At 42.9% G+C, this 22,887-nt stretch overlaps 1 protein-coding gene across 13 annotated transcripts in view; it reads right to left on the reverse strand.

The window, feature by feature from the left end:
* Positions 1-22,887, reverse strand: part of PIEZO2 (piezo type mechanosensitive ion channel component 2) — a 630,266-nt gene that overhangs the window by 424,115 nt on the left and 183,264 nt on the right. For all 13 annotated transcript variants that reach the window (XM_075314549.1, XM_075314558.1, XM_075314555.1 and 10 more), the window contains exon 2: positions 14,795-14,890. In XM_075314549.1, coding sequence (XP_075170664.1) covers positions 14,795-14,890 — 96 coding nt within the window. The remainder of the gene's footprint in view (positions 1-14,794; positions 14,891-22,887) is intronic.

Genomic DNA, 22,887 nt, shown 5'->3' on the forward strand with positions numbered 1-22,887 from the left:
TTAACCCCTTCACCTCATAGACATTTTTCTCCTTCCTAACCAGGCCAAATTTTACAATGCTGACCAGAGTCACTTTATGTGGCATTAACTCTGGAATGCTTCAACATATCATAGTGATCCTGAGACTGTTTTTTTATGTAACACATTGTACTCTGTGTTAGTGTTAAAATTTATTCAATATTTCAGTTTACTTACAAAAATATCCAGAATTTGACAAACAAAAACACAAAAATAGATAATCATATCACACAAAATCGATAATAACAATTGCCGCATATTTACTTTACATCAGCATTAATTTTGAGACCTAATTTTATTTTGCTAAGAAGTTAGAAGCGTTAAAAGTTTATCTGCAATTTCTCATTTTTCCAACAAAATTAAAAAAAACAACAATTTCCTTATTGACCACATCACATTTAAAGTGACTTTGAGTGACATCATTCTAAAAACTGCACCCATCAAACTGCTTAAAACCACATCCAAGGAAGTTATTAACCCTTTAGGTGCTTATCAGGAATTAAAACAATGTGGAAAGAAAAAATGACAATTTTACTTTTCCCCACAAAAATATTGCTTTAACGCCAAATTTATCATTTTCATAAGGGTAACAGGAGAAAATTGCTGATACAATTTGTTGTGCATTTTCTCCTAAGTACGCAGATAGCTAATATGTGAAGCAAAACTACTGTTTTGGTGCATAGCAGGGCTCAGAAGGGAAGGAGCGCCATTTGACTTTTGGAGTGCAAAATTGGCTGGAATAGACAGCGGATGACATGTCTCGTTTGGAGAACCCCTGATATGCCTAAACAGCGGAAACCCCACAAGAGACCCCATTTTGGAAATTACACTCCTCAAGAAATTTATTTAGAGCAGTGATGATCACCTTGAATCCACAGATGTGTCACAGAATTTTACAACGTTAAGCATGGAAATGAGAAAATTTTTGCCAAAAGAATGTTGTTTTAACCCCAAATTTTGATTTTCACAAGGTTAACAGAAGAAAAATTTCCATACAATTTGTTGTGCAATTTCTCCTGAGTAAAGCCAGCTTTACACCTTACAATTAGGTATGCGATCTCGTATGCGATGTGACACGCCCAGGTCGCATATGCGATCTTATGAGATTGCACGTAGGTCGTTCATTTGCTGTCACACGAGCGTTAGTAGTCTATGTTGAATTGATCAATTTTGTGTGCGATCCTTTAGATCATGTGTTCTGTGACGTATGCATTGGGCACCTTTTTTTTTTATTTACTGACTTGCCAAGCGTGTGTAATGTGTAGGGATGCGTTTTTACTATGTCATCTGCCATTCAGCTCTGCTACATGGCCGCTGACAGCAGGCACAGACAGCCATGTAGCAGCGGTGAATGGCAGATGACAGCAGACACAGACAGAGCCGCACTGTCAGAATGAACTCGGGTGAACCTCACCCGACTTCATTGTCATGCTGCGGCTCTGTCTGTGTCGCGTCCCGATTAGCGGTCACCTGTGAAGGACTCACCGGTGACCGCTAATCTCCTGAGTAACTGAATTGAGCAGCCCTCTCTCATACTCACCGATCCCCGATCCCCGGCGCTGCACGGCATTCACACTGCTCCGGCGGCTTTTACTATTTTGAAAAAGCCGGCCGCCCATTAAACAATCTCATATTCCCTGCTTACCCCGCCCACCGGCGCCTATGATTGGTTACAGTGAGACACGCCCCCACGCTGAGTGACAGGTGTCACACTGCACCCAATCACAGCAGCCGGTGGGCATGTCTATACTGTGCAGTGAAATAAACAATTAAATAATTAAAAAAAACGGCGTGCGGTCCCCCCAATTTTAAAACCAGCCAGATAAAGCCATACGGCTGAAGGCTGGTATTCTCAGGATGGGGAGCTCCACGTTATGGGGAGCCCCCCAGCCTAACAATATCAGCCAACAGCCGCCCAGAATTGCCGCATACATTAGATGCGACAGTTCTGGGACTGTACCCGGCTCTTCCCGATTTGCCCTGGTGCGTTGGCAAATCGGGGTAATAAGGAGTTATTGGCAGCCCATAGCTGCCAATAAGTCCTAGATTAATCATGTCAGGCGTCTATGAGACACCCTCCATGATTAATCTGTAAATTACAGTAAATAAACACACACACACCCGAAAAAATCCTTTATTAGAAATAAAAAACACAAACACATTCCCTGGTTCACCACTTTAATCAGCCCCAAAAAGCTGTCCATGTCCGGCGTACTCCAGGATGGTCCAGCGTCGCATCCAGCGCTGCTGCATGGAGGTGACCGGAGCTGCAGCAGACACAGCCGCTCCGGTCACCTCCACGCAGCTAATGAAGACAGCCGCGCTATCGGCTGAGCTGTCAGTGAGGTTACCCGCTGTCACTGGATCCAGCGGTGGATGCAGCGGAGGCCGCGGGTAACCTCAGTGACAGCTCAGCTGATCGCGCTACTCACCGCTGCTCCTCTCACCTCCACGCAGCAACTGAGGTGAGTAGCGCGATCAGCTGAGCTGTCACTGTGGTTACCCGCGGCCACCGCTGCATCCACCGCTGGATCCAGTGACAGCGGGTAACCTCACTGACAGCTCAGCTGATCGCACGGCTGTCTTCATTAGCTGCGTGGAGGTGACCGGAGCGGCTGTGTCTGCTGCAGCTCCGGTCACCTCCATGCAGCAGCGCTGGATGCGACGCTGGATCATCCTGGAGTACGCCGGACATGGAGGGCTTTTTGGGGCTGATTAAAGTGGTTAACCAGGGAATGTGTTTGTGTTTTTTTTTCTAATAAAGGATTTTTTCGGGCGTGTGTGTGTTTATTTACTGTAATTTACAGATTAATCATGGAGGGTGTCTCATAGACGCCTGACATGATTAATCTAGGACTTATTGGCAGCTATGGGCTGCCAATAACTCCTTATTACCCCGATTTGCCAACGCACCAGGGCAAATCGGGAAGAGCCGGGTACAGTCCCAGAACTGTCGCATCTAATGTATGCGGCAATTCTGGGCGGCTGTTGGCTGATATTGTTAGGCTGGGGGGCTCCCCATAATGTGGAGCTCCCCATCCTGAGAATACCAGCCTTCAGCCGTATGGCTTTATCTGGCTGGTATTAAAATTGGGGGGGACCGCACGCCGTTTTTTTTAATTATTTAATTATTTATTTCACTGCACAGTATAGACACGCCCACCGGCTGCTGTGATTGGGTGCAGTGTGACACCTGTCACTCAGCGTGGGGGCGTGTCTCACTGTAACCAATCATAGGCGCCGGTGGGCGGGGAAAGCAGGGAATACGAGATTGTTTAATGGGCGGCCGGCTTTTTCAAAACAGTAAAAGCCGCCGGACCAGTGTGAATGCCGTGCAGCGCCGGGGATCGGGGATCGGTGAGTATATGAGAGAGGGGGATAGACTGACATGGACAGAGAGAGAGGGACAGAGATAGTGACGGACTGACAGAGATTAGTGCATGACAGACATTGTGAGGCGCTTCAGAACGCAGCTTTTCAGCTGCGCTCTGAAGCAGACCTTTTTTAAGCTGCGGTGCAGAGCGCACACCTGCGCACATAGCATCAGACATCACAATCGTATGAGGGATGTCACACATTACAATTGACTAGGTTCATACAACAAAACGTCCAATGTATGAGGAATAAACGACGTGTATGCGATCACCGTATTTTCGTTCAATCTTGATTGCACGTAGGTTTCACACGCAAATACGTCACGAACGATGCCGGATGTGCGTCACTTACAACTTGACCCCGACGACGGATTGAAAGATCTATTGAAGCGTGTAAACCAGGCTTAAGGAGATACCTCACATGTGGTAAAAAAAAACAAAACAAAACATTTTGGGCTGATGGTAGGGCTCAGGAGGGAAGGAGCGCTACTTGAATTTTGAAGCACCATTTTGGCTAGAATAGACATGTCAAAACAGCAGAAATCCTTACAAGTGACTCCATTTTGGAAACCTCACTTCTCAAGGAATTCATATAGGGGTATGGTGGTCATTTTTAAACCGCATTCAATTGTATAACATAGGGGTGAGTAAATTAAAAATTCCCATTTTTTTCAAAAATGGGTAATAGGAGAAAATGAGTAGTACAATTTGTTATGCAATTTTTCCTGAATCAATACCCCAGATGTGGTAGAAAACTACTTTTGAGACACAGTGAAAAGACACGATCGTCAGCCCTGATTACATTGCACCTCCTCTCCTAGCCCCTTCAATGCTGCGATCGCTATTGATCACGGAATTTAGGGAGCAGTCAGGGGAGGTGCAGGTATTGGCCCTGGTTGTGACAGCTGGAGCACAGCTATCATTTACAACGTGCTCCTGGTGGCATTTATGCGGGCATACCTCCTGTGCCCGCACGGTCGCCATGATGTACCCATACATCAAAGGTCTGGAACCCTTCCAGACCATGATGCATGGGTACGTCAAAGTTTGTGAAGGGGTTAAGTTGGCTCTGACAATAGTGTTATAAAAACCACATAAGACTCAGTAACATTGTGTCATCTTTATTTTTGCTGACTTGCTCATAATACTTCCCTCTTAGTAGAACCTTTTTATACATGTGTTATTTACATTAATTATGTGTCAGGAAGCAAGCATTGTTATTAATTATTCAACATTTCAATCATAAATTTTCTTTCAGTCCTGCAGTGTAAGCTTATAGTTTCTACTAAGACTATGCTTCAAATTCACCTGCACGGTTAGAAAGCATTGTAGAAATTGATTGTTATGGTGATTCTGAGTATATCTGCAATATTTATTTATTACTTGAAAGTGATTGTCTCATCTTATTAAATGAGTAAAATTGCAAAGTGCTTTTAACCTCTTATTGCTGAAACCTGTTTTCACCTTCTAAAAGATAACCATTTTTCAAATAATTTTAATTGTGAATTTAGGTTGATAAAATTTGATTTAATTTATGAAAATATTAGAAATTTGGCAAGATAAAAATAGCAAAATTAGCAATTTCAAAATTTGAATTTTTTTTGCCCTTCATCCGCTTTATATTTTAAAAGCCCTTTCATTTTGATGTTAGAAGGGTTACATTTTAGCAATAGTTTTCATTTTTTTCCAACAATATTTACAAAACCTATTTTTTTACACTGACTTTTTAGTTTCAAATATGTTTTATTGTTTTATATCAACAAAATATGGAAAAGGAAAGTAGTTATCAATATATATGCCTCTTAACATATAGGTTGAAACAAAGTAAAGGGTACAGAGGGCACAACATCATTAGAGATTACAGGTTCCAAGTTGATAACTACTTTTCAGAAAAGGGAAGGGTGTAGGAACTAGGAGGAGGGGAAAAGAGGAAGAAAAAGAACTCCCGAGGTGAATAGGATATATACAACAGGGGAGTAACAAAAGAGGCAGAAGGAGAGATGTGAAGTTGAGGGGAAAAACAAATATGGAAACGTAGAGATAGGAATGTTACTATGTTAAATTACATATGTTTGGTACTCTCTTGACTATCACTCTAAGGGTGCACTCACACGAACGTATGACTCGCACGATTATCGGATCGAATCACCCAGCGCGGCTGGCTTCTCTCCTCACAGGAGCGGGTCTGCTGCATGTATTTCTATGCAGCTGAAATGCTCCTGTCCAGAGAGTGTGCAGCCGTGCCGGGTGATGCCGATGCGAGACTCGCCGAGTCACTCACAAGTGTGACTTCGGCCTAAGGGTGTCATTGGGAACAGAATACTTCATCACAAGTTATGTCAGGGAGACAAGTGGAAGGCTTGGGTGAGGTTTTACACTGACTTTTTAAGTTTAACAATTTCTTCCAGATGCCTACATGTCAGAAAATCTCCAAAAATTATACTATTTTAAAAACTGCACCCTCTAACATTTGAAAAAAATGAAAAACGTACAGTATTCAAACTAAAATTTTGCTTAAGCCTCAAATTTTTTATTCTCACAATTTGTAATCAGAGATACTGTACTAAAAAAATTGTTAAGCACTTTCTACTGAATGTGCAGATGCCCCATATGTCGACAGAATTTACGGCACCCTTTTGGCTTATGACAGAGCATAGAAGAAAAGAAATGCTATTTGAATTTTGGCTCAAATAGATTGCGAATGCTAAATCACATTTTCAGAGCTCCTGATCTACTGAACAGCAGAAATCCCTCACTTGTGATACTATTTTTAAAACATCCTTTAAGAAATTAATTAAGGGGTTTAGTGACCGTTTTACACTCACAGGTGCATAATGAAACTTTACAACATTGGGACATGAACATTAAAAAGAAAAAAAATTCCGGTAAAATATTCCAGCCCCAAATATTTCCCTTTTACAGGGGTAGCACAATAAAGTGGGCCAGGAAATTAATTTAGCAATTTTTATTAGGAATGTTGATACCTCAGATTTGGTTCAAAACTACTGATAGAGCATAGGTAGAAAGGTGTGCTAATTGACTTTTGGAGTAAAATCTTGGCTGGAACAGATTTGAGACACCATGTTGAATTTGCAGTGCCTTCTCCCCTCTCACCTCCCTCACCGCGTACCAAACAGTAGAAACCCTCCACAAATGAAGGCATTCTGGAAACTAAACCACTCTACTTATGACATTTTATAGTGATGTTTTTAGACCTACAGATGATTTTCAGAAGTGTATTAAATTTGTGCACAATAAATGAAAATTCAATTTTTCCACTGAAATAATGCTTTACACCCAAATATGTTTGTTTTTTTCACAAGACATAAAATAAAAATATGTAAAACACATTTTCCCAAATGTAGCAAAAACCTACATTTAGTCTGTAAGTACTTTTTGCACATTAGACGCTAGTCACTACACAGACAAGTTAAGAGGCAGGATAGTCAAACGTTCCGGGGTGAGGTACAAAGAGAGCATGTCAAAATTAAGGGAATAGACAGAGGCATAGTCAGGTAACGGTACGGAGTCAGAATACCTGCAGGGCAGAGGATCAGAGCAAAAGGACAAGGCAAACGAAAGGTAAGATGACAGTCAGAGGTCTTGAAACAATGATCAGAACACCAAGCACAGATACAAGCCTGCAAGCACCACTGAACTGAATGCCTAGACTGGCAGTACTCTGGGGAAAACTGCTCAGTCAAATAGTTGGGCAATTAAAAGGAACAGGAAACACCTACAGAAACCCAGAACTTCCCGATATGAGATTGAACAACTGAGCTATAAGTCAATACACTGACAGTAAGAAAACCTCAACTCCAGGTTGAATGACTGAGTTGTCACTCACCCATCTGACAACACAGCACGTTCTGTTCATAGAGCGGAGAAATCATGACAGAACTTTCGGCAGGGCTTGGAAGGGAAGAAATGTTATTTGGCTTTCGGAGCACAAATTTGACTGGGATTGTTTCAGCTGCCACTTGAAGCACCCGGAAGGTGCCAGAACAGACGAAAAACACCCAAAGTGCACCCATTATCTTTTTAATCCACAGATGTGTGGTGCCCTGGACTAGCCAGGTCATCACAGATAACACACAAACACCCCACCCCCCTTAGACAGGGACACCAGCCAAACACAAAACCCTTGTTGCCTCCCTCCAGTGTCTGATGTCCACACCAGGTGGGGCGGAGCAAAGCGATTGGCTCCACCCACCAAGGAGTTCACAGGCCTGGAGGCGGGAAAAGTGTCCAGGTGGTGGAAGTGGAGTTTAGTCCAGGTGGTGGAAGTGAGAGGAGTGAGCACTTGGGTGTCTGGGTTTGTGGCCCAGGCACTGACAGCAAGGTTGGCAGACGGTGGTGGCCATCTGCAGGAGTGGTGGAGCAACGCGGAACCGTAGGACCGGGGTCGGGCGTTGGCCCGCCGGTACCGACCGGGGAGCGAAGTGAAGCCAGCACACACAGGCATGGCCATCGGACTCCGACCAGGCTTGGAGCCGCCGACAATAGTCAAATCCGAATGTGACCGGAACCCCAGGGGTTTCCTAACGGCAAAAGTCCCGATTGAAGGCAACCGCCCACACCGTGAGGGTATACAGCTACCGCCTAAGGCTAGAGACCGAAGGGCCAGCGCCTGCGGGCAAACGGGCTCCTCCGGTACCCATACACCGGGGAGCGGACTACCGTTGGGGATCCATAGTAGTCAAACGAGAACATCAAGGTGCAGGGAAAGACAGCCACCATCACCTGTACGGGGAGAGACACAGCAGCCGGCTGCGGGACCCGTCCATCCAGCCGTTTGGTTTACCGAGGACTTTGTACATTTCTTACTGAGTGACTACACCCGTGCCATCCGGCACCGCGCCGCGCTGTCCCTGCAACCCTGCACCTCACCAACCCTGCCTCCCCGTCATATCATCGGGCCCCAGGACCACCGACCCCTACCCACGGAGGGGGAAAACAACATCCTAGCTGCTCCCTACCATCGCTCCTGGGATCCCCGTCACCAGTAGCGGTGGTGCCCATCTTCACCACAACCCGTGGGTGGCGTCACGGACTAAATTTCCCAAACCAACCACCCCTTTCACTCACGGGCGAGGAGCTCAAGCCACCGAGCAGCAGCCGCAGCAGCGCCGGACCCGAGCGTTAGCAAGAGCACAGCAGCACCGTCCTCCCCGCCCGCGACAGATGTGTCACAATTTTTTTAATTCTGGGCAATGGAAACAATGTTTTTTTGTTTTTCCACTAGAATTATTTTTGTTTTAGATCCTATTTTTTTTTATTTTCGCGCAGCATAATAGAAGGATATGTAAGGTAACATTTATAAAGCAATTTTCAGAATTTTCAGAGGAATACAGCAATACTCAATATATGTTTGGAAACTATTGCTTGCAAACATGGGAGGGCTTGAAAGTAAAGAATTTAGCTTTTGAAGCACAAATTTGGCAGAAAAAGTTTGCAGATGACACTTGCAGAGCCCACCAGGGTGCCTGAACAGCAGAAAATATACAAAATGACCCCATTTGGAAAACTACACAGAAAATTCATCTAGGGTTGTAAAGAGCATTTATTTTATCCTAGAAATATTTTCACCTTTTTTTTACCCTTGGGTTGTATGAAAATGAAAAAGTAAATTTGTTTCAATAATAAGTAGTTAGGACAAAATATTTAAACAGTAATTTTAATTTTGATGTCATAAATCAATAGTTCTCATGAAAATACGACACTTTATAATATAGCTTATAAAATAATCTGCCTATATCTCCTCTCTTCTCCTTTCCCTTCCTTCTTTATAGAATCTCACCAGTAACAACTGCCACTTCCTATCAAAGCAATATAATAATCTGTCTTCACGGAATACAGAATTTACCCAGGAATTAAGGATCAAGAAAGGGTCAGTCAGAGATATCTGAGGTGGTTGGAAGGTTTATGGAGGGCCTTTTGATTGCGAAGTGTAATTCTGCCACCAGGGGGAGCCAGAGCTCTGCAGCAGACGACACTACACAGAGCAATGAGAACCAGGAAGGAAATGCCCAGCGTTCTCATGCACTGCCTAATCAGCACAGCTGAGAGGCAGAACTGCAGGGTATGTGAGGAATAGTCAGACAGGCTGGGTCAAACACCGTACGGGCAGAAGCAGGACCGGAGGAGCGAGCAGAAGCGAAGTCAAAGTCAGGCTAAGGTCAGTACCGGAGGAAGCAACCGAGTGGGGAAATAGGAGGGGGGACACAGGACAGGAGGGACGACCAGGGGCAGAACACAGGCAAGGGCACGGGGGCACAGGAACAGACAGATCAGGATATCACTCACAGGACCAGCAATCACAGGCAAAGCAGAGCTAAGCTTATAGCCGGCGCTGGTTCACTTGAAGTGTCAGCTTTTAAGGCATCCAGGGGCCGGAAGTGAGGCCCGAGAGAAGGCTCCGCCCCCTAGCCATGTGAATAGGGAGGCGAATCATGACATGAGGGAGACCTAAATTGATGATGGACAAGATGTTGGAATCTTTGTTGGGTAAGTCTTTGATTTCCCCTACCCAGTTATTCTCATTAAAATAAATCAATTTATTCAAACAATAGGCAGTGGATGTTTGGCACATTTACATCCCAAAGATATTCACTGCACTCATTACTTATCAGTTCACAACTCATATAGTAGAATTATTTTTTGGTCAGTCACCACTTGTTGAGCTGGGGCCCTTACGCTTCTGTTGGCACCATGGCCTGGTTGGATCTCTCTTTTTTTCACTCTTCAGCCACCAACCATTTAATGAAGAAGTTCTTCAGGTAATCAAGACATAATAAGAGTCCATGTACAGACAGATACTCTACTAAGATTTACAATCTATTTGCCCCACAACTAACACCCTTCTTAACCATAGTATTTAATTCAGTCTCAGCTACAAATCTATTTCCCACACAAACTCTTGAGACACACATTTCTCTTATACTGAAACCTGGGAAAGACCTGACATTATGTTCTAGTTACTGACCAATCTCTCTAATTACATTGATGTTAAACTCTTTTCTGTGATAATTGTCACAAGACTAACACCCTATCTGGTTATACACAACTATCAGATGGGGTTCGTACCTCACAGGGAGACTAGGGACAACACAATTAAAACTCTACAACTTATCACACATGCCAAAAATAAAAAAATCTTGTATTTTATCAGTTGATAATGAGAAAACTTTGACCAGGTTAGTTGGCCGTTTCTACAAAGTGCTCTTAAGCTAATTAACCTTGGTCCTAACATTCTTAATAAAATAATTGCTTTGTCCCATGATCCCTCAGCCAAAGTTCACTGTAATGGTACTTACCCAGACTACTTTGGGGTTTCTAATGGGACCAGACAAGTGTTCCCACTTCCCCTTCACTTAACATTATTGTAATGGAACACTTGGCAATTGCTTTAAGAGACAGCCCCAATATCCATGGAATCTCTGTTGGATACAACTCACATAAAATCCCACTGTATTTGGATGATCTTTTATTATACACCGCAAACCCTAAAATAACCTTACACTCTATACTCTAAGGAGTTTGAAACCTATAGTTTTTGAGTAACTTAAAAGGTTAATCTTTTCAAATAAGAAATTCTAAAATACTAATTTCTCACATGATAAAATACAATTGCTACAAAGGTCTTTCCCCTTTAGGTGGTGAAAACATCTCCCTGAAATATCTTGGTTAACAACTGTCATCAGATCTATCCCAGCATTTTCATCTTAACCATAAGCCTTTACTTAAAGCACATCATGAATGATCTCAAATGTTATAAAAAAGCGAAACAGTCATGGTTCAGTGGAATCAATGTATTAAAAATTGACAACCTCCTTAAAATTTCTTTACTCATTTCAATCGGTTCCAATCACACTCCCCGGCACATTTCTTAAACAACTAAACATAATTTGGAACAATTAAGTTGACACCTGGCCCATAGACTTTTGTCCAGATTTAAACACCAAGGGGGAGGCAAGGCAAGGTTGAGTTTTCAGCTCTATTATTCTGTTCAGCTATGATACACGTCTGGTGGATAGGTTTCATAGTGGTGAGCAGAAGCATTGGTTCACTTTAGAATCTTCATTGTCTCCCCCCCGGAATTTAACAACTTTGCCAAGGATCTGTAAAAATTCCCGTCTCTCAAAGGGATCATCCTCCTTAATAACATGGTACCTTCTTTGAGTTTGGGATCAACTTATTAAGAAACTCAAGATTTCTGAAATATCTGGTCTATTGACTCTGATCTTTGATAATCCAAATTTTTCAACTGGAGTGGTAGTTAAGAAATTTCTGGCTTTGGCTTTCAGCCCTAAAATTAGACTTCAACAGGTCCTCACAAACTCTTTACTCTACCATTTTTAAAATAGCTCTCTACCTTGACCAATCTATACGAAGGATTTCATATCTTCAGCTTCAACTCTTCCTGTTGACCTTCGAACCAGTCCATTTGCTCAGATCTGACTTTACTCCTTTTGATTCATTGCTGATAGTTGATTCGGCACCAAATCACACCATCTGCCAAATATACTAAATTCTATCCTTTACGTCTAGTGTAGACTCGTGGTTCGTGAAGGTCGGGGAGAGGGAGATTGGGTCAGTTTTCTTGGAGCAGCAATGGAACAAAGCTGTGCACATAGGCTATCTATAGCTTAAAACATACAAGAAAAAACTAAAATAAGATTACCAGATGGTATCACTGCCCAATCAATCTCCACAGAATTAGGCTATGTGCGCACTTACCGGATTTTGCGGCGGATTTTCCGCGGATTTGCTGCATGTTTCGCTGCAGAAAATGTTCATAACATCTCTGCAGTGAATCACCAGCAAATCCTATGGAGAAAAAAAATCCTGTGCGCACTGGGTGGAATTTGACAGCTGCATGTTTTGCTGCGGGAATCCCGCAGCAAAAACAAGTGCATGTCACTTCTTTTCCGCACATCGCTGCGGGATTGCACTCCATTGACTCCAATGTTAATCATGAAATCCCGCAGGGAATAACGCAGGCAGCAAATTCTGTGCGGTTCACTGCGTTTTCCTGCGTTATTCCCTGCGGTATTTCGCGGTTTACCTCCGGTAATGTGCATCGCTTGTCTGCGGTTTTGCAGGGAAGTGATGTCATTACAGGAAGAGGAAGCCGTGCAGAGAGTAAACACACACACAGATCACAGACACATCACAGACACAGAACATATAGACACAGACACATAGAACACACATAGAAAGAAAACGGAAATATAGAAAAAAAAGAACGTGGGCTCCGCTGCATATTTACCTTCCAGCCGAGGTAAGCACACGGCCCGGTATTCTCAGGCTGGGGAGGGAGAGGGGCAGGGATAATGTCCCCCGCCTCACTCCCCCTCCCGCAGCCGAGAATATCAGCCGCAGCTGCCCCGGCACTGTCGCATGCATTATGCGGCAATACCGGCGTGTCCTCGGCTCTTCTTGCCACCGTGTAGCAGTGGTGGCAAGGTAATACAAGGGGTTAATGGTGGTGGGGCACCACCGCCATTAACTCCAGGCTTGATCATGGCAGCGTCTATGTGACAGCTGACATGATCAACCCGTAAGTAAAGTGAATAAAACACAGACACAGAAAAATCCTTTATTTTAAATAAAACCAACAAGCCTCGTTCACCCTTTTATTAACCCCCCCCAAACAAAGCTCCGACGTAATCCACCGCTCCGGCGTAATCCACAGGGTCCTGCACTGCTGACATCCAGCCGCGACTGTCACAGACACAGCGCTGAATGAAAGCAGCAGACAGCAGAGGTAATTACCGGTCATTTCCCACGGCCGGTAATGTGAACTCACTGCCGACCGTGGGAAATGCAGCGATCTGTCATCTATATCTATCTATCCCTCTATCTGTCTGGCTGTCTATCTATCCCTCTATCTATTCTTCTGTCTATCTACTATCTCAGAATTAAATGACTTTTTTTTTTTTTTTTTCTTCAATGTGCTTTATTGCATTGAATGCAATAAAGCACATCCCAACCCGCACACGGCAAAACCGCGGTAATACCGTCAATAATACCGCGGTAAAACCGCAGCAAACCGCGGCAAACCGCATGCGGTTTTCGGATGCGGTTTCCCACGTTTTTTTACCGCGGGTGCGGTAATCTTTGAGAGCATGCGGAATTTTCTCAAGAAAATTCCATTTCCCAGTGCGCACATAGCCTTAATCCCTCAGGTTCCAGTAAATTCTGGAGGTGTGAAATAGCAGAAGGCACCATGCTCCATAATTGGTGGGATTGTTCCTCAATTCACCAACTTTGCAATAAAATCTTTGATGTATTCAAACATCTCTCCTTTTTATGCTTTAGAGACGTTCACTTTCACGTTTGTAGCTTCCTAAATAATTTATTGCATTATAATTTCATTCAAAGATTAAGTAATTTATCATGCAATTGTGTAGTATCCCATGGTATATGCAATTAGAATACAGTTAAATGTGAATTCTTGTACATATTTATTCAATGTCAGTTTTACTTTTATTTTATTAACCTGATGAATGTTGTTGATGTACAACAATAAACAAATTTCTAAAAAAAAAAAAAGAAAGTACTCTGTAATAGCAACAATCTAATGTAGATGGGATACTTTGATATCATTCATAGTTTCAGTATAAAAATCATAAGCCCTGATAAACAACAGGCAATTTGATCTATTCACGTTGTTTTATAATCTGGCTTAGTGGTCCCTAACCTTTTTTACCTCGACAGGCACATTCAGCTCTGAGAGAAGGTCGCAAGTCACATCTGGACCTCCTCCAGTAATGACATCTAGAACTGCACATTTTTGCTATAATAACCAACATAAATTCCCTACTGAAAGTGCGCCAAGATCTTCTAGCCAGTTTGCTTACATCTAGAGGTTCCCAATTTTCTTACATTTTGTATTCTTGCATTAAAGCACACTGACAACACTATTGCATCCTGCTTCAAGTACCTCCTCCGACTGGCAGTATCATACTAAGTCCTCCTCACCATATTTATCCTCCCTCTAGCCACCGTCAGTACATGCACATTCAGTTCTGCTATTCTGTGCAGGCCTACCCAGAAAAGTCACCTTCTCTTCATAGCTGCCTACTAGAACTTGTGCTAATGCACCCAGCTGACAGAAATTAACACATCATGGACTCGCGAGCCACATATAGCTCTCAAGACACAGGTAGGGGACCACTTCTCTAGCTGAATACCACTTCTGCTTGTTGTATAAGCCATTTAATAACAGTAAAATACCTTCAAAAAATAAAGGGCAGTGCTCTAAACGAACAAAGAGATTGTTGGAAGTTATGGATGTGCTGTACTTACCTATTAAATTATATAAATTATATTATCTAAGAGTAATTTTAATGCTACGCATACATATGCTCGGGTAATATTAAAAAATCATATCTCACCTTGCATTGTTATCTTGGTCGGTTCCGAAAATAAAGGAATAAGCAAGAGGTAAATGAGGTAGACGAATGATATTCCATTGTACCGGAACATGCATGCTGTGAAAGAGAGAAGGCAATTTATGAGTGGCTGGTGTTGGCAGCTGAACTGTTACATTACATTCCCTACACATTATTCTTTAGGCATAAAATAGTTGTTTGTCTCTTAACATCTTGTCTATAGACATATGTATATGAATATGAAGGTAATTAGACTTCTCTATTCTCCATAGAAGAGACATACACTCCAAATCAAGCTTTATTCTTGTATAATGATGTAATGTAAGTTCATTTTGCAATTCCTTTAGTTTTCTATCTCTGCTTTTATTAATTGAATGGGAACCTTTGGGGGTTTTCTAACATCGAATCTTTGAATTGCTTTTTCAATATTTTAATCCTAGCATATAAATAATGAAGATTCTCAGGTAATTACAATGAGACATATTGAAAATAGTGAGGAATCGATAAGTATATTAGAAAATTGCAGAGCTTATCATTATAGAATGATAAATATTTACTCAAACAGCTTGCACCTCTTTGATGAACAACCCATGAGTACATTTAGTTTACAGACTTGGCCATACTTGCTGAAATTAAAACACCCCTTGAAAGGAGGTCACAGATATAACAACATTCATAACCATAATGATTCATAGATTGACTCTAATTCATGGAGATTTGACCTATTGACAAAAACAACTAAACAATGAATTGTAGACTCTTATGTCAGCCATGGATTTAGATATGGTGGTCATTACGGAAACCTGGCTGGAACAAAGCTGACTGGGTGACAAATGTAGAGGGTTACTTCATATTTAGTAAGAACAAGAAAAACAAAAAAGGTTGAGAAATGTATAGATTTGTTAAGTCTAACTTAAGATCTGTGCTTAATGACGACATTGGGGGGAACTGCAACCATGTAGAGTCAGTATGGGTAATATGGTTAATATATACACGGGAAGGGCAATAATGGAAAGCTGGTAATAAGAACTTCCTATAAGCCTCTCAATTCAGCTGAACAGGTAGAGGGTGAAATGCTGCAACAGATTAAAGGGAACCTGTCATCAGAAATTTTGCTTTAAACCTAAAAGTTTCCCCCTCTGCAGCTCCTGGGCTGCATTCTAGCAAGGTTCCTGTACTTTTTGTGGCCCCTTTTAAACCAAATTAAATACTTTATAAACTTGTACCTTTTGCTATGTAAATTTTGTAAATCGTCCATGGGGGCAGGCTCTCTGCTGACCGTTGCTGTTCCTCCAGCAGATTTACGCCGCCCCACAACGCTGAGTTTCAAATCTCAGGACGCCGTCCCTGGGCGCTCGTGGTCCGCGCATGCGCTGTGCGACTGTAGCGGGACTGTGCACTGAGTGCACGTGTGACCGCTGGTGACGTTTTGCGCAGGCACGAGGTTATGGCCGGCGCTGTGAGTGTCATCAGCAAGTGCCGCCCATAACCTCGTGACCGCACTTTCCCCTCTTCCTCCAGCGTTCTGCGCAAGCGCTTGCTGGCTAGATAACCCGACGTCACCTCTTTCCCATCTTGCCCTGCTGCAGGGTAACATGGGAAGGAGGTGACGTCGGGTCATTTGGCCGGCGAGCGCTTGCGCAGAACGCTGGAGGCAGTGGGGGAAAGCGCGTCCACGAGATTATGGGCGGGCACTTGCGATGCAATCACAGCGCCGCCCATAATCTCGTGCTTGTGACACACGTCACCAGCGATCCTGGCGTGGGCGGCACCTCGGGCACAGTGGGCAGCGTCCTGATGGATGAAATGGAGCGTGGGGGGACGGCGTCAATGTGCTGGAGGAACAGCAATGGTCAGCAGAGAGCCCGCCCCCATGGACGATTTACAAAATTTACATAGCAAAAGGTACAAGTTTATAAAGTATTTAATTTGGTTTAAAAGGGGCCACAAAAAGTACAGGAACATTGCTAGAATGCAGCCCAGGACCTGCAGAGGGGGAAACTTTTAGGTTTCAAGCTAAATTTCTGATGACAGGTTCCCTTTAAAAGGACAGCAAATAATTATAATCGGGACCTTATTATTGGGGATTAAAACTATCCAGACATTGAGTTAGACATAGAATCTTCTGGTTGTGCTAAAAGCTGCAAGTTCTTATCTACAATTCAAGTCAATTACCTCTCTCAGTTGGTAGATGACCCAACCAAGGGAGATATTTGGCTGAATCAGATCATGTCAAATAAAACAGATACAATTTCAGATCTACAGGTCTGGGATCACTTGGGCAGCTGCGACCATAAGCCCTTTTTAAACATGGAAAAAATTGCATGGAGAATTGCAACATCATTCGATACATATTCACAGTGTAAAAGCTGCCTGAGATCGTAATATCGTTCAATTCTCACAAAACCAAATCTTTCAACTTGCTTAAAAATTATCATTTGTCGGCATAAAATTTCACCATGTAATAAGTTGCTACCCCCAGAGATTGAAAGTAAAGTGTCAGCCTTTGCTGATGACACCAAACTATGTAGGATATTAAAAATTGACATTGATTCAATATTCCAAATGATCTGGATAAGATGTCTGAATGGGAAGACAGTTGGCAAATGATATTTAATGTTGAGAAATGTAAAGTAATGTACCTAGGAAGGCATAATCCTATTGCTGCATATACATTTAATGTAAGTAAGCTTGGGACTACAGAACAGACGAACTAGGGTATTCTGCTTACAAGTAAGCTGAGAAGCAGTGCTCAATGTCAAGCAGCAGCTGCAAAAGAAAACAAGATATTAGAGTATAAAAAGAGTTTAGTTTAGTTTTAAGAGATTTAGTAACATAATATATACCGTAATTGGTGGAGGAAGGTTAAACTAGATGGACACAGTTCTTTTTTTTAACCTATGAAACTATGTAAATATGTATTTTACATCTTTTTAGTACTACTGAGTAAATGCTTCAATTCTGTAGAGGGTTTTTTTTAGAAAGAAAATACAAAATTTTCCTGTATTTTCAATGTTTAATATTTCTTGTAAAGGTCCCCTCCGAAATATTTTTTTTTTCGCTTGTAATCAGTACAAAAAAATGCTCCCAGGTCTCAAACTAATGTTTGGCAGGCACTTTATGTGTCCTCTGCTGATAAGAAGAAGCCACATCTATGGCTATGTGCGCACGTGTGCGCTCTGCACCGCACCTAAAAGGTGCGCTTCAGAGTGCAGCTGAAAAGCTCCGTTCTGAAGCGCATGGTGCCGGCAGAGAACGTGCAGGCTCTGCATGCTGCCTCTCCCTATAGACAGCATGCAAACCGCACAGAAGAAGTGACATGTCACTTCTTAGAACGCAGCGATTCGGGCAGCAGCCGAATCGCTGCGTTCTAATATGCCTCATGCGCACGGCTCCTGCACAATCTCCATAGACTGTGCCGGGGACGCAGGACGCATGCAGTTACGCTGCGCTGCAGATCAAAGCGTAACTGCATGTAATACGCACACATGCGCACATAGCCTAATAGACCAATTTATATTTTCTCACCTGCACAAAATCAAGACTTTGTCTTCAGTTCATGAACAAAAGGATCCAAACGTGGATCTGACTACCCGGCATGTGTAGTCATGTGTAGCAGAGACAGTCACTAGACACATACACTGGATGTTCTAAGAGAAATTCAGAAAAACAATATAGATGCCATTTCAATCCTCTAGACCAGGAGTTTGAAACATGGACATGGTTTCAAATTTGGACATTTAAATGAGCCACATATCATTTTTTTTTTAATTTTTCATTTTTTACAAAAAAAAATTGTATCTGCCAGTATATATATATATATATATATATATATATACTGTATATATATATACAGTGCCTACAAGTAGTATTCAACCCCCTGCAGATTTAGCAGGTTTGATAAGATGCAAATAAGTTAGAGCCTGCAAACTTCAAACAAGAGCAGGATTTATTAACAGATGCATAAATCTAACAAACCAACAAGTTATGTTGCTCAGTTAAATTTTAATAAATTTTCAACATAAAAGTGTGGGTCAATTATTATTCAACCTCTAGGTTTAATATTTTGTGGAATAACCCTTGTTTGCAATTACAGCTAATAATCGTCTTTTATAAGACCTGATCAGGCCGGCACAGGTCTCTGGAGTTATCTTGGCCCACTCCTCCATGCAGATCTTCTCCAAGTTATCTAGGTTCTTTGGGTGTCTCATGTGGACTTTAATATTGAGCTCCTTCCACAAGTTTTCAATTGGGTTAAGGTCAGGAGACTGACTAGGCCACTGCAACACCTTGATTTTTTCCCTCTTGAACCAGGCCTTGGTTTTCTTGGCTGTGTGCTTTGGGTCGTTGTCTTGTTGGAAGATGAAATGACGACCCATCTTAAGATCCTTGATGGAGGAGCGGAGGTTCTTGGCCAAAATCTCCAGGTAGGCCGTGCTATCCATCTTCCTATGGATGCGGACCAGATGGCCAGCCCCCTTGGCTGAGAAACAGCCCCACAGCATGATGCTGCCACCACCATGCTTGACTGTAGGGATGGTATTCTTGGGGTCGTATGCAGTGCCATCCAGTCTCCAAACGTCACGTGTGTGTTTGGCACCAAAGATCTCGATCTTGGTCTCATCAGACCAGAGAACCTTGAACCAGTCTGTCTCAGAGTCCTCCAAGTGATCATGAGCAAACTGTAGACGAGCCTTGACATGACGCTTTGAAAGTAAAGGTACCTTACGGGCTCGTCTGGAACGGAGACCATTGCGGTGGAGTACATTACTTATGGTAATGACTGAAACCAATGTCCCCACTGCCATGAGATCTTCCCGGAGCTCCTTCCTTGTTGTCCTTGGGTTAGCCTTGACTCTTCGGACAAGCATGGCCTCGGCACGGGTGGAAACTTTCAAAGGCTGTCCAGGCCGTGGAAGGCTAACAGTAGTTCCATAAGCCTTCCACTTCCGGATGATGCTCCCAACAGTGGAGACAGGTAGGCCCAACTCCTTGGAAAGGGTTTTGTACCCCTTGCCAGCCTTGTGACCCTCCACGATCTTGTCTCTGATGGCCTTGGAATGCTCCTTTGTCTTTCCCATGTTGACCAAGTATGAATGATGTTCACAAGTTTGGGGAGGGTCTTAATTAGTCAGAAAAGGCTGGAAAAAGAGATAATTAATCCAAACATGTGAAGCTCATTGTTCTTTGTGCCTGAAATACTTCTTAATACTTTAGGGGAACCAAACAGAATTCTTGTAGTTTGAGGGGTTGAATAATAAATGACCCTCTGAATAAACTTTTCACAATTTAAAAAAAAATAAAAAAAGAAATAACATTCTTTTTTGCTGCAGTGCATTTCACACTTCCAGGCTGATCTACAGTCCAAATGTCACAATGCCAAGTTAATTCCGAATGTGTAAACCTGCTAAATCTGCAGGGGGTTGAATACTACTTGTAGGCACTGTATATATATATGTATATGTCAGGACCGGGAGGACTGGTGGACCCAGGAGGTGGATCCTCTGGACCGAGTACCCCACCGGGGGGCAGGGTACACGGCAGCCGGAGCACTGGCGTGGCCGGGACGGGTATGACCAGGTCACCAGGGTCACGGAGTTCTTGAGGATAATACAGGAAACAGGCACAGGTACCCGGTAGCAAAAGACAAACAGTAACAGGGCACAGCACAAGGGACCTGAGCACCTAGCTCAGAAGACAAGCTTCAGGACACGTTGATCAGGCCCCGCCCACATGGAAAGGCAAGTCTTATATACCCAGCACAGCCCTATGTCATTTCCTGCTTCAGGTGTGCTGGGCCTATAAGACCAGGAGAGTGGGCGCGGCCTGGTCCTATACAGAACCATGAGGCCAATACTCAGAGTCAGACTCCTGAGACCAGGAGCAGGACTCAGGGGAGCAGGAGCGGGAGCGGCAGCCATGACTGGTGGACACATGGAGTGGATCAGTGGGTAAGGAGTGGTGCTGGGACACGGGGAGCATGACAGTATATATATATATATATATATATATATATGTATATATATATCCACACATATATATATGTGTGAGGACATAGGGATATTCTGAGCTATAAGCCATATTCCTATAGCCACCATCTTGTCAGGGTTGTGTGTGACTGGGCCTCCAGGTCTAAAGAGGCTTCAATCAGTATGCTAATTAACTTGAGGAAATTTTCTATTAGCAGTGGAGTGAGCAAAAGGCAATCTCCTATGATATGGAAATTAGGTGTCCTGTTCAGGCCTTGAGAACAAAGGGGGAGGAAGATCCCCCTCGGTGACCCTGTAGAAGAAGTTCCTAACTAGTTAACAGGCAATCTGAATACGTGAGACAGACAGGCACCAGGAATAAATGTGTAATATCTCGTGAGCCGTGCTTCCTATAAATATGTCAAGCAGAAATATGGCATCCCGGCATGCTGACGATTTCAGCACATATTTTATATAGGTGTGGGACCTTTGTAGGTATACCAAATTTGATACGGGCCAGTGGGGAACCAGCAAACTACCCATGTGTACTATCATTGTAAAGGTAAAATCATAACTGTAAAAATGAGAGCATTGGTGTCCGCCTACGACGTTCCCAGGCAAAGTTATGGACAATAATCGCTTTGGGATATTATTTTAGAGTCAAGACAGGGGTGGGGCAGTGCTCCCCTGTGAGGTCACCAAAAGGGGAGGGGACATGGATTGAGCCAGTTTAATAAACCCAGTTCAGACATTTTTAGCTTGTCTTTGCTCGGGGGTCAAGTGTACTATACACCTATGAGAAAGTCCCTGGAACCCTGGTCGAACGGCGCCCCCCTGTGGCCAGACGCATAAGGTAACTGCCTGATCTGCCTCTGTTTGTAACCATGCCTTATTTGTAGATGTACTCTGACCTATGTATATATTCTGTAAATTCCATATTGTATATATTGTAGTTTCTAGTGTGCCATTTAGGGCGATTAAAATATATAATTTAATCTTGGACTGTTCTGTTATCTCGATCCTGAATTCCACATCTGTGTGCTCGGCGTAATAGTTATCGTAATTGATTGGTGGCAGCGAGTTTATGGCAAGGATCATTGTGGGGCAACCAGTGAGACCTGAGGGAGGTTTAGATATATTCCGTCTGCAGAGGTCGGGGGAATATATACCTTACTCTCATCGGGAGCCCTTCTATCATCGACATAGTAGAATAGCTGCCCCCTTGCTTATTGTTGGGCAATCCATAATTGGCCTGACTATAAGAGGGGCACTAGAGAGCGCGTCACGTGCTCTGTCTGTCGGGTGGTAGAAAGGAGGGGTGTGACTTCCGCTTCCTACCCCCGTTTCGTGACAATATATATATATATATATATATATAAAATACATGAAAAAGCTACATTTTTCAGGTTTTTATTTACTTTTGTACAGTGTTTATAGCATGGATTATGGTGTTGTTTTATAGCTTGGTTCTAGATGCTGCAATACCAAATGTGCACTTTTTTGTTTCCTTTTATATTTACATAAAACAGCTGTTTTATTGTCAAAATATTTTTCTGTTGCTTTCGAATTCATTTTTTTTAATTCTTCATTCACAGAATTTATTTTCCTTTTTATAGACCGAACTTTAACTTTTTCTTGCATGATCGCCAATCTAATATCTTAAAATGCTTTTGTACTGCCGGTTATTAGATTGGCAGTTTTTTTACATTATTATTACTATTATTATTAATAATTTATTTATCTATTATTATAACATCATTTATTCCATGGCGCTTTATATGTGAAAAGAGGTATACATCGCATGGACAAGTACAATAATTATAAACAAAACAAGGCATGGGCTGGTACAGGAGGAGAGAGGGCTCACAGTCTACAAGGAATTGGTGCGGATACAGTAGGTGAGCGCATGACACATTGTATGTTAGACCCTTCTTATTTCAGGGCCTTACAAGCCACCGTAGCTGGCTAACTGGGAAAAAAATCTCACCTCGCCATATTCACCTATAACCAGCTTACAGCTGTGACATGCTGTGCTTTAGCGTGAGGTCACTAGGGCACCCTCCTTCGGCCTACCTTTAGGAGCTCTGATGCTCGGCAGGCAGCAGATGACAATAGTAGGGGCCACAA

This window comes from Anomaloglossus baeobatrachus, chromosome 6 (genome assembly GCF_048569485.1).
Source record: "Anomaloglossus baeobatrachus isolate aAnoBae1 chromosome 6, aAnoBae1.hap1, whole genome shotgun sequence".
Taxonomy (NCBI): Eukaryota; Metazoa; Chordata; class Amphibia; order Anura; family Aromobatidae; genus Anomaloglossus; species Anomaloglossus baeobatrachus.